General features: G+C 34.6%; 1 protein-coding gene across 1 annotated transcript; it reads right to left on the reverse strand.

Moving 5' to 3' along the window:
• Positions 1–573: 573 nt before the first annotated feature.
• On the reverse strand, positions 574–1,810 carry LOC111401477 (thionin-like protein 2). The gene is made up of 2 exons (XM_023029215.1): positions 1,188–1,810; positions 574–905 (listed from the first exon to the last, which is right to left on the reverse strand). The coding sequence occupies exons 1-2, from the start codon at positions 1,468–1,470 to the stop codon at positions 835–837; spliced, it is 354 nt and encodes a 117-aa protein (XP_022884983.1). The 5' UTR covers positions 1,471–1,810; the 3' UTR covers positions 574–834.
• Positions 1,811–13,226: the final 11,416 nt, after the last annotated feature.

A 13,226-nucleotide genomic window follows, 5' to 3' on the forward strand; every position in this document is an offset into this window, starting at 1 on the left:
GTCAAACTTTTTTAGAAAATGATCAAAAGTTGAATTATCAATTGTTGGAACCTATGGGCACAAGAAGTAAAGCACACGTGAACCACAAGTTAACTCTTCCCTACTTAGGAAACATAGTCTACTTTCTTCACATGCCAATTATTGAGTATTGTTCACGGGTCATGTTACGACAACAGAATCTTAATTATTATCTTGGATTGATCAAAAGTAGGTATGAATTTCTTGCACTCATTGTTTAGGTGGGAACCTTACGTTCAATTTTGTGGAGTTTTTACACTTAGAGGATTGGTTCCAACTCTAAGTGATAGAGGTTGCAGTCTAAAGCTTGCATAGGTGATGTCTTACCATAATATATATATAGTTGGGATAATGTTCCACTAATCTCAAGGTCAACCTTGTTCATACCTACCATATTGACTATATCTCCCAATGTAAACACGAATTTGTACCATGTGCAATGATCAAAAGAAAGTATTTATAAGTGGTCGTTTTATGAAATTTATGTTTACAATAATTAAAAATCATATGAATAAATCGAGTTTTCATAATCTATTACACAGAAAAGGCTATGGAAATCCAGAAAACTCCGAGAGTAGAAACTTAATATTAATTCATCGCTAAAATTGTAACTTTTGAAAACAAGGAAGTCCTTTACTTGTTTGAAGTAGAAGTTGAAGAGCGAAAAATGCTAATTCTCCAGAAAAGAACATCACTGCATGTTATTGATAGCATCATTGCATCGAAGTTGATATGGACTTGCTAAAATCACTAAGACCAAAAAAAAAAAAAAAAAAAATTGTCAAGATTAAAGAGTTACATATATGACCAATTTCTTCAAGGTAATGAGTAGCTTTTGGTGCACTTTGTTGAGCAGGATCCCACACAGTTATCAACCTTCTCTCCATCTGAAAAAATAAAAACAACATTAGATGTGTGAAGTTAATTTGTATAGATAAATAGGTGAGTCCAGATCTGCTGTCTGTCCTCGTAAGGTAGTCTCCTTAGCTGTCCCACCACTAGAATTTCGATACCTCAAATTTGCAGTGAGGCATCCAAATTTTAGTGGGAGAACAGGTAAGGGGATAACCTTGATGGGAACAGTAACTACAGACTCGAGAGAGAGAGAGAGAGAGAGAGAGAGAGAGAGAGAGAGAGAGAGAGAGAGAGAGAGAGAGAGAGAAGCTTACTTGGCTTTCGTTTAGTACTAATAGTGGAGCACATGGAGAAGGCACAGCCAAGTTTACAAAATCCAAGATTATCCTTATCTTCATGAACACCTTGTGGGCTGTCTGAGAATATGCATTGTTTCAAGCAGTGTGTAGTGCAGGAACACAGGGTTTCAGAAGGTTCAATCATACAAAATATAAAGCATTTGGTGTAGCAATCTTTGAAAGAGGCACAAGATTGACCAGTTAACATTCCCAAAGCCAAAACCAACACAACTGCCCTTAGAATTCTCAACTCCATCATCAACTCTATTTGCTCTTATCAAGGTGGAATTGCCCTATGAGAGAACCTGTATTATGGCTTCATTCTTTTGTAATATGTAAATGTATTCTTATATGACTAAGCACTGGTCGGACTTTGACTTTTTTAATGTCAAGTGGATCGTTATCACCAACTTGCTATGTTATTTATTTATTAACGGTGCTAGACAGTAAAGCTGGTGCTTAACATCATCTAAGTGACAGAAATTCTCCGATTCGCTGTTGAAGTAGTTAGGATATATTTAATCAATGAAGGTCGACAATGATGATGCTACATAAGAGTCCGTATATACTATACCCGGACTATCTCCTTGAGTATTCTACCCATTAACATTTAGTCAAGAGAATTGTCAAGTTAGGTCAATATATCTGAATTTGCTACACATCTGTTATATAGCATAGCATTACTCTTTCTTTGTCAATGAAGTATTAAGTCCATTATGTATATCATGTGAATATAAAGATGGAAAATTACAAGTTAGTTAGAAACGAAAAGAATAAAGGCAATTATATATAAAAGATTTATATATTGTTAAATTCAATTTATTTGGTGTAATCTAAAGTCTCTAACCCAAATTTTTGTTACCTATAGTTATGTGAACATGTGATGGAGTTTTGTCTTTTCTATTGGTAAAGCCACGTTATCGTGGGCACGATCTAAACCAATCATTCATCTTCCTTGCAAACAATCATTTTGTCCCATCCTAAATGCATTCCACTCACGGGTTTGTGCTACAAACTAGTACTAATTTTTAAATAAATACATCAGATCTTGAAAACTATATATATCTATAATTACTTTTTATATTTAGTACATCAGCAACACAGGGTCCCAATTCGTTCTCTAGATGAGTTGGAAGCTGGGGCAGCTCGCTAGCGATCCATACTAATCGTATACTGCTTTCTGCTGTTGTTTCTTTGTCACATCTTGGAAATCACGAAGAGCATTTGCGGACTGGAATGAGTGGATAAAGCAAAGTTAATAAAATACGAAACGAATGTTCACTTTAGTTATGTCTAGTTGAGTACAACCAATTGATGGTTTTATATGCGTGGCCATCGAACCTTTTGAAATCTCATTTGGAACAATAACCTTCAATTTATTGTAATTGGGTATCTATGCTTTAGTTTATTCCAATTGGGACACTGGACTTTAATTTATCTTCAAGTTGTGTGATTAAACTTTTAATTTAAAGACATTCATAAACTCTCGTCTTACCATTTTCATTTTTAGGGTACTACATATTGAATACGTAAAAGAACAATTATGATATTAATGTCAACTAAGTAATTTATTTTGTTTTGGGGTACAATATGTGATAAAAGTTATAAAATTTGAAACTAAATTGAAATTGAAGTTTAATAATCGAATTGAAATTTCTCTTAAAGTTCAACAAATGCAGATGAAATTTACCCATATATTGATTCATAATTATTCATAGATGAAGCCATTAAGTTTGGAGTCAATCTAATATTGAATCCCCACAAAATAATGATGGAAGGCAGTGGTGGAGTAGTTATTTGCCCAATGCTCATTACTAGTGCAGCACTTTCTAGTTTGTGACAACCTTTTATTCTCCACTTTTGACAAGCCCATATCCTATGGATTAAATTTCTTGGTGGACAATCTAGTTTGTTTTAATATTCTCTTATAGAACATATTTATTAAGCGTGATTTTAGGGATTTAGCTATAATTGAGAAGATTATTTCCTTTATCAAATATTTTGTCCTAGATTGATTACTTTCCATGCATGGCAGGATGTGGATGTAATATATACACCAATGTACTGTATATTCAATCAATAAGAAATTACTACATTCCATATGAAATTTAACAATATTAAAATTATTTTTCTTACTCTGTTCTTGAGAAAATTTTCATTTTCATTGATTCATAGAAAAAATTCCAATACTTCCCTCAATTTAGATTAGAGTCATGATGGTGTGCAAGTAATGTATAACTTGTATGGCTGTATGTCGTATGATTTTTACATGTTAACCATTCCAATCGAAGGTTTCGTTTTCTTAAATATGCAATACATTTATTTACTTTTAAACGCCAAGACTTATTTTTCTTTTTTACATCATTTTTTGTTGGAAAATACATATTATTTTTATTGACTTACTTAATATATAGATTAATTTTTAAATGTCAAGAAAATTGTCAAAAAAGGTGAAAACTAAATACAAACTTAATGGATTGTAAGTTATCTCAACAGAATGCCATTGTTGGATTTTTGATACCAAATAAATCCCGGGCTATGACGTTAACGTGGGTTAATATTATTTTATAGGCATAGGCCGATGAATGAAATAAGTCCAACAACCAAGTCCATAAGTTACACCCGACCCAATTGTATTTCCTTATGGATAACTTGAATCTTGACCCATTTACTACTTTAATGGTTCAATTTAAAGTCTAACCCTAGAATATATATATGGCTATAACCCTAGCCGCTTTCTTATAATGTATGGTGTGATTTTGCGAGAAGAAAAAGAGAATTCCGGCTGCCCTCCTTTGTGTGAGAAAAAAGGTCTCTAGAAGTGTTTAGAATGCTTGTATAACTTATGCAATTGGTGGTTCCTTCATAGTAACCTTTGTGGTGTCTTTTCTTAGCCTTTGTGACCACAAATCATCATCCTTTCTTGTTCTAAGTGGATAAGATTGAATAGCAACTAAGGTGAATCAATTGGTTGTGGTTTGGAGCCAATTGGACTGGTTGTTGGTTGAGAAAGGTGTGTTGGACTGAGCCTGTAAATCACTGATTTTGAAGATCTTTGAAGAAAGCTTTGGCAACAATTGGTATCAGAGCTTCAAGATGGTTGTTTTGGCTCGTGAAACATACCAAAAACGTCCAGAAATCGCAGCAAAAATGAGATCGAAGAAGCTGTCCAAAAACTGTCAAAATCAGTCTCCCTTTTTTTCTGATCAATCCAGAAGGAGTTTGGGGAAACGGAGACCATTAGCGTGACGTGCAGGTGGAGGCAAACCCTGCAGGGCTGCGCGTGTCGGTCGAAAGCAGTGCGTGTGATTGCGCGTGAAGCCCACGCGAAGAGAAAAGGAGACGCGTGTGAGGGCACGTGGAGTGGAATTTCGAGGAGGTTCCTTAGGCAGTTTGTTCCTCATATTATTTCTAACATTTTTCATGTTGAAAGTTTTCTATTTCAGGGTACGTAGTAGAATCTGGACAGCATTGTTCTTCGGGCGTTCGGGACTCGATCGTGATTTTTTGGTTGCTGCAGTTTTTAGAGACTTTAGGACGAATAGTGGTGGTCCGAAAATGATAAATTCACAACTCTCGTAACTTACAGACTCAAATAGGTCCGCTTTGGCATATTGGTTTAAGTCAGTTTAAATTTTAGCATTAGCAGATCAACGTGTGGGTTGATCGTTAGGATTGGGGTTGTCATTGCTTGGCAACTATTGCTTGTGCTAGAAAGTTTAGGAATTATTTGCTCTATTTTGAAGTGTTGAACTTTAATTGCAAGCTGGTAGTCGATTTTGTGCTTTATATGTCATATAGTCATTGTGTAAGACTTATTGCGTGAAAATTTGAAATTTTTGTTTATATACCTTCGTGTTTGCATTATTTATCTCATTAGAACACCTGGACTTAACCCATTCGAATATTCCCTTGATCTAAGATCGTGAATCTTATGAAACCCTGAAAATCTAGAACGGTGTATATTACGACTTTCGGATTACTTTGTGTAACTTATTTGTGACTTGGCTGTTCTGGTTTTTATTTTCTCATTAAAAATGTTTTCACACTTTGAAGTTGGAATTTTCAATGGGAAAGGAGATTTTTCAATTTGACAACAAAAGATGAAGGATATTTTGGTCCAACAAAAAATTTTAAAGGCCATAAATGACAAATTTCCTGCAAATTTAACAAAAGTACAAAAAGAAGAGTATGATGAACTTGCATATACTATTTTGAGAAAAGTAGGAAAATTGGATTCTACAAAACAACTTTGGGAGAAGTTGGAGGACTTATATTTGTTTAAGTCAACTACTAATAAATTGTACTTACTTGAAATATTTTTCAGCTTTAAAATGGATCCTTCAAAGGATCTTAATGATAATCTAGATGTCTTTAACAAGAGGTATTTGAAATGTATAAAGCTATTATCTTGCTTAATTCCATGCCTGATTCATATAGGGAAGTTAAGAATGCAATTAAGTACGGTAGGGACACCTTAACACCCGAGATTGTCATAGACTCACTTAGAGTAAGGAGATGGAAATTAAGGTTGAAAAAGAGGATAAGAGGAGTGGCGAGTTACATATGATGAGGAGTAGGATGAAGTTTAAGCAAATGAATTTGAGTAGAACTCAAGACGGTAGTGTTTCGAGTAGTGACTTGAGTGATGAGGGTAGTAAGGAGAAGGGCAAGGGACGAGATAAGTCTAGTGGTAGAAGGTGTTACAGTTGTGGTAAGTCTGGACACTTTATTAGGGACTGTTCCAAGAAGAAAGATAAGCTGAAGGGCAAGATGAGAGGTGAGACGAATTTGGTTGAGGGGTCGAGTTGTGATCCCAGTAAGGTTTATTAAGTGTAAACATAGTCACTGTATATGCATCTGTGTGTGATTCTTTTCTGCATGTGTGTAATTATTTAAATTTTGTTGCATGATTATCTTCTACATCTCAATGTGTTTGATATGGGCATTTGCATGAATTTGAGGCATTAGGATTATTTAGTGTAATTGCTTGCATGTATAGTGGGTTATGATGCATTAGCAGTGCGTTGTGTGTATTTTTGGTAAGGTGGAGTATAGATGCCTAGGAGTATATGATGGTTTGTACCGGGGATGTAGAGTGTGACATTTGGATCATGAATGGAGATGTGATCAAATATCTAGAATCTTTTATCTGGAAAGAGACCCTGATTAGGTGCAGTGTGAGAGAGACACTTCTATCACTTCTGTTAGGTGGAGACCCATTATCCACGTAAGTTGGGAGAAGTGAAGGATTATCCCGTTGACTTAGGATTTATTGTGACTTGTCAGTTAGACATGAGTTGAGTGATCTGTCTAGCGAGCTTGGTGGGCGATGAGAGGAGATATGTGTTCTCGGGGTGTGAGCAACATAGAATATGATAGAATAAGTGTGGTGAGATCTTTTCTTAGTGTCACTTATGCACGTGTTGTATATGTGGTTGATCGTGGTTTGATTGACTTGGTGTTAATCTATAGTTCTATATGAACGTGTTTCTGAAAAGATTTGTGTATGTTATCCTATATTATATCGTCATTGCACGTCGATTTGCTCTAGTTGTTTACTGTTAAATATTTGCTTCTACTTGGGTGTTTTTGACCTTAGCCCTAGTGAGTACATGAAACAAGTATGGTATGTGTTTCAAGTTGGAAACACGAGGTAAGGTCTGTGATCCAATTTTATTGACTACCTTAATTATGCAAGTGTTAAATGTGTGTTTTGATTGCCTGCAGATTTATTGGGTATCAAGGTGGAGATTTGTTGGGTTTTTGATACCCAATAAATCTCAAACTATGATGTTAACGTGGGTTAATATTATTTCATAAGCATAGGCCGATGAATGAAATAAGTCCAACAACCAAGTCCATGAATTACACCCGGCCCAATTGTATTCCTTTATGGATGGCTTGAATCTTGGCCCGTTTACTCCTTTAATGGTCCAACTTAAAGCCTAACCCTAGAGTATATATATGACTATAACCCTAACCACTTTCTTATGATGTATGGTGTGATTTTGAGAGAAGAAAAAGAGAATCCCGGCTGCCCCCCTTTGTGTGAGAAAAAAGGTTTTCAGAAGTGTCCATAACGCTTGTATAACGTGTGCAATTGGTAGTTCCTTCATAGTATACCTTTGTGGTATTTTCTCCTGGCCTTTGTGACCACAAATTATCATCCTTTTTTGTCCTACGTGGGTAAGATTGAATAGCAACCAAGGTGAATCAATTGGTTGTGATTTGGAGCTAATTGGATTGGTTGTTGGTTGAGAAATGTGCGTTGGATTGAGCTTGAAAATCACCGATTTGAAGATCTTTCAAGAAATTTTAGGATTTTAACATGCATAAAATGAATCATTTTTCTGTGAACATAATGTAGCTAATGCAGATTTATTTATTTACCATCTTAGATACTTTCTGTTAGGTAAATTCAGTAAGTTTAAGGAAAGATTAGTTTAAAATATTAAACTTTCCTTAAGTTTATTTATTCCCACTGTGTTTTATTGTATATTTTTTAGGTAAGAATTAACTCTAATCCTGCTGATTACTTACATAAGTAATGGAAGAAACAATAATAGAATTAAAAGCTTCGAGAATACTTAATTTCGTCTGGTGAACCAATAGCAACAAGTCCTGCCATTTTCTTGCGAGTTATACGGAATCGTGCTTTATTGATTAATTTCAAAGTCAACCATTCTTCTTCAACCACATTTGGAGAAAACAAACAAGAGCGTTCTACAATCCTATTAATTGATCAAGCTCCTTAGCATGAATTAAAAATGGTAGTTCTTAATCCAAGTAGTGGTGTGGTCGAATACAATAGTGAATTAGCGATAAAGTCAAGACTTGAGGGTTTGATTCCACTTCTGCAAGTCAAAGAAGCAGAATACATGAAGCTGTCCTGATTTCTTTTTTATTGTTTTTGTTAATTTTATGAAATTATAAAATCGAGGCTATTGAATTTTTTATCGTTTGATTTAGTGGATTGTTTGACCCATGGCATCAGGATCCATGGATGTTTCACATTGGGGTTTACCATGTTACTTTAGGTGTTCAGTTTAAACTTAATAAATAAAACTAGATATTTTAAATTTCTAGGTTTTAATATTTTCACCTGGTATAAGACTGGGTTCATTTTTAAGAAAAGTGCGATCCATGAAAAACCTAGTAATGGATGAAGTACTATTTAGACCTCATATCTTAGCCGAGACGAACTACTCTTATTGAAAGATTAGGATGCAGATTTATATTCAATCTCTAGATAAAAAGGCTTGACACTATCATGTATGGTTATAAAACAGCCACTATAACTGAAAATGAGGAAGAAAGATAGAGAAAGGTTGAAGAGTAGGTTGCTACAAATTTTGGCAATGTTGAAATTCAAAAGCTTCAGATGCGTTCTTCTCTTTTATGAACTCTAAACATTTTCACTTAATTTATACATGCAAGTTAGTCAAGGACGCGTAGGATATACTACAAGTAGCTTATGAAGGAACCTCCATTATGAAGTTTTCAAAACTTTAAATATTTATTCACTATTTTACTTTTGACATTACGGATCATGAACGTCTATGCTTTGAAGTTGAAAATCAAAGGTGGGCGAGTACATAGTGCGGACACGAGTATCTCTACATTAAAAAATAGATACATGGTTTTACTATTCTAGTTGCCCGAGTTTATGTGGATGCATCAAGACTAGAAAAGTTATAGAACGTTATTATACTAGTTACATGTCTAATATATGTATTGACGTTTATGGTCTAAGATGGGATCACTAGGAGATAACTTTTAGTTAGGATCATAGTGGTGAATTTCCTTCGCGTAAGGATATCATGAATTGTCTTGCATGTGAACACTGTAAGAACATCTTATAACTGTCACTTGTTGTCTTTTGCACCCAACTGAATATGCAAGCCTTTTGAATGTCAATGGTACGATATAATTTGAACCTTTACTAGCCGAGTAGAACTCCGAAATACATTTGCATCATTGACGTTCAAAAGGCTTGCATATTCAGTTGTGTGCAGAAGACAACAAGTGACGTTTAAAAAATTTTCTTACAGTATTCATATGTAAGATAATTCATGAATTTATGCAAAAGAAAATCACCAATATGGTCCTAACTAAAAGTGATCTCCCAGTGATCCCATCTTAGACTATAACGTCAGTACATACATAATTAAGACATGTCACTAGGACAGTAACGTTCTATAACTTTTCTAGTCTTGTTGTATCCACATAAATCTAGGCAACTAGGATGATAAAATCATGTATCGGTTTAATTCGATGCAAAGTAAAGAATCTTACCAGGGCTTGACATGCCGCGAATCCTCTTGAAAGAGAGGGGTGCCTTCAAGAACGCGGACACAGGTGGTGCATGGCCGACGTCAGCTCGTGCCGTAAGGTGTTGGGTTTTTCATAGTAGGTTTTTTCTGACTTCTAATGAAAGGACTTTTTTTTTTCGATTTTTCAAACTTCTTTAATATGGAGATACTTGTGTCCGTATTGTGCCCTTTCCCACCTTCAATTTTCAACTTCAAAGTATACATGTTACGTGATTTGTAATGTTAAATATAAAATAGTGAATAAAAATATTTAGTGAGTAAACTTCGGGGCAAGTGAGTGATAGTGCACATCCCTTTTTCATCATCTTTACAGGCTCTCTATAACATAGCACATATACACAGAGTGCTCAAATAATCTAAATTTTGGCCATACAAGGACCTATTGGCTATGTAATATCTAGCATCCGTAGTGTGAGACATACCCACGAACTGGGGCCATGTAAAGACCTCAGCGACACGAGGACTTTTAGCCAATCGTTGATCAATGAATTCCGAACTTTTCATAGGGTGTACACGTCTATATTTAGGGTTTATATATATTTGATGAACCATGATTCTTGTACACCATGCTAGACAACATGGTGTACAACCCCCTCACACATGAGAGGGCTCATCAATTTTTTATTAATGGTGGGCTCACTCATGTGTGAGGGGACTCTACACCATGCTGTACAACCACCTTAAACCATATTTGATATCACATATGTTTGAATCATGCTATAGAACTTACAATCTCATGCTTGTAAATAAAACGTAAAAAAAACACATATTTACTTTACATAAAATTATATATTTGAATCCTTAATCTTTCTTAAAATTAATTATCAAACTTGCAATTCAATGCTTGTATTTTAACTTATTTATGCTTCTCTTCATTTTTATTATTGGTTAGAACACTAAGGTTTAAATGCTCCCAAAGCTAAAAACGCTCTGATCAATAATAAATTAACCACGTATATATACATACATATAAACAAAACGTATTCTAGGAATTAAAAATTTTCCTCTTTACTTTAAAGTTGAGAACGGAAAAAATTCATCATTACCAGATTTGCAATTCTCTGTTATTAATCTTGTCGTTCCGTACTTATTTAAATTGACAACTGAAAGGAAACAACTATAAGTGAACTTTGTTAAATGTTTATGCTAGTAGGAGAAAAGATAAAATAATCAACCCCTTAAAACTCACCTTCTTGGTCATTAACCGAGGCATTAAATTAACTAATCCCATTTCTTTACTGAAATCACCACCCAAATCATTCATTTTCCTTCCGGAATTTCTCCTTATTTTATTATTTACTGTCATTATTATTTTCAAATAGTAGGACCTAGGACAGGACGTGGATCCGAATTTTTGGGTATTTAATATGTGGAACCGTCGGACTCAAATTAAATTATGGAACCGTTCAAATAATTCCATTCGATTCCCAGGTTCCGTACTATAACTAAAGTTTTTAATATTTACAAAGTTATATTAATTGAACAAATGTTCAATCTTAATTCTTACAAATAATGTAGTCCTATCAAATAGTTATCTTTTGTGTCTCTCTTTTTTGAGTTTTTCATATATTTGATTTTTAAAATCACAAGAAGAGGAAGATAGCAAGCTTACAATAATGAAGAAATGAACAATCGAGTTCCAATTCGATTTTTCCAAAATGGTATAAACGACACTATGGTAGAATCATAGATTTGAGTAAAACTTAGATCAATTTGATTATGTTGAACTTGAACTGGAAATTAGAAATAGGAAAATTATATTTTTGGGTTTGGACTAAATTAGTTAGTTAGCAAATTTATTTAAGAAAAATAAAATAATTTGGCTTATTTAAGATAAATAAATTTAAAAAATTAGGAAGATTTCGTTCTTATTTGATTCCTCAATTCTTGACCTAGAATCAAGAAGCTAACCAAACTCGTTGGTTCTCGATTCAGATACCCATTTGTGCATTTAATTTAAATAAAAGGTCACTCGGTTTGGTTCGATTCAGTTTGGGAGTTTTGTCTAGCCATAGCAGGACCAACAACACACTTTTAATGTTGACACCAATTTAAACCCGATAGAGCATCAGTTGTGCTTGCAAAGCACTTGCAGGCACTATTTAAATGGAATAGAGAATGAACAACAGGTGGAACATCAGTTGATTATATTAACAATGTTTAAACAATTAATATATTCTCTATACATGCTACAGGGTTTACTAAAAGTGGCCATTATTGAGGAAAGAAATTCTTTATAGTTTTGTACTGGCCATACTTACATATTACTATTGAACTCTCACCAAGATGAGAAAAGAAAAGGAACTAAAGCATGGAAATTTCAGTGTGCAAAAGTAAATTCAGCAAATATTTTGGTTGTAATTTAAGTTATAGAAAGTGGACAATCAAGCGGATAAGAAACCAAATGCAACCCATGCAGCAATTCTCATATCAAATACTATAAGTTGCACCCATTTTCTTGCCTACTCATATAAAAACACATAACGAAATGCACTCACTCTTTAAGAAGGTAAGATAACATACAACTCAACCTTTCTGCCTTCCCAAAAAAACAGCCTCTACTTCAGATTTTCTCCCTTGATGTTTCTATTGTGCATTACAGGATTTCGTAGTGTACAAGGTACATAATGTTAGTATGCTATAAGGAGATTTTTGGTCTGAAAAGAATGGTGAGGCCTGCATCAATTTTTAGAGACAAAGGGTTCAAAATGGTGACACCTCAATGTGATTTTTCATCCTTCCCCTCGATTTTCCTTGATTTTCTTTGTTTCCAGCTATTCTACGTAAATATCATCCCTAGTGTTGGATCTTGCTTGAATTGGAGCTTTATAATTCAACCGAATTCTCTAGTTAAATGGAAATGTAAACATGAAATCGAATGCAATAAATTTCCATTCTTTGTTTGTCTAATTCAAGGGGAAGGTGCCCATTTAAACATAACTTTTACCTTCCAAGGTCGGGAAGAAGAGATCATGGATTTTTGGGCAGCTAAAAAAAATGCTAAGATGGTAGAACCGCGCTGCGCGGAGAGCTACCTGGTCTAGGATATCTAAGAAGAAGACACGTGCCCCATCACCACAAAATCAGCCACCATTTGCATAGTTTGCTGTTACAGGCAGCTGCATAATGACCTTTGAACACGAATTTGGACTTTAATTCTATACCTATTTGTTCAATGTAAAATTCTACCCTGATGTACTCATCTAGTACTTTATAATGCAACTTTAATCACTTCTGTTAAACATCATGTTGTCAAACGACCTCCCGAGTGATGATGTAAACCAGTTTTATCAGTCGACATGAATGACTGAACGATAAATCAACACCGAATAATGGGATGACCCGACTTAACGTTGTTTTACCTATTGGATGGCTAATAAACCTTTGTGGCTTGTTGGTGTGTTATTGGGCCATAACCCTAGTCGAGCCCACTTACCATATGTATAACTTAATTAGTTTACTATATATATTGGTAACTCTCGTAGCCTTCTAATGTCCCGTTTTGTGAAAGAACCCGAGAGAGAGAGAGGCTGTCTTCTTCTTCATCGTGCATTCTACTCTTGGATCTTGTCTACCTCTTGCTTGTATCTTTGTGACCTTTACTTGTGTGGTATTCATTCTTTGTGAGTGAGCAAACAACAAGCAGAAGGAAGAAAAGCAACCATAGGTAGAACTCGTG

The sequence above is a fragment of the Olea europaea genome, chromosome 10, assembly GCF_002742605.1.
Source record: "Olea europaea var. sylvestris chromosome 10, O_europaea_v1, whole genome shotgun sequence".
Classification (NCBI taxonomy): Eukaryota; Viridiplantae; Streptophyta; class Magnoliopsida; order Lamiales; family Oleaceae; genus Olea; species Olea europaea.

What these genes read in the sequence shown, in the direction of transcription:
- LOC111401477 (XM_023029215.1), bottom strand. Translation starts at nt 1,470, where the DNA reads ATGATGGAGTTGAGAATTCTAAGGGCAGTTGTGTTGGTTTTGGCTTTG. An exon ending in TAGTACTAAACGAAAGCCAA is followed by an intron (nt 906 to 1,187) that starts GTAAGCTTCTCT and finishes TTATTTTTTCAG; the next exon opens with ATGGAGAGAAGGTTGATAAC.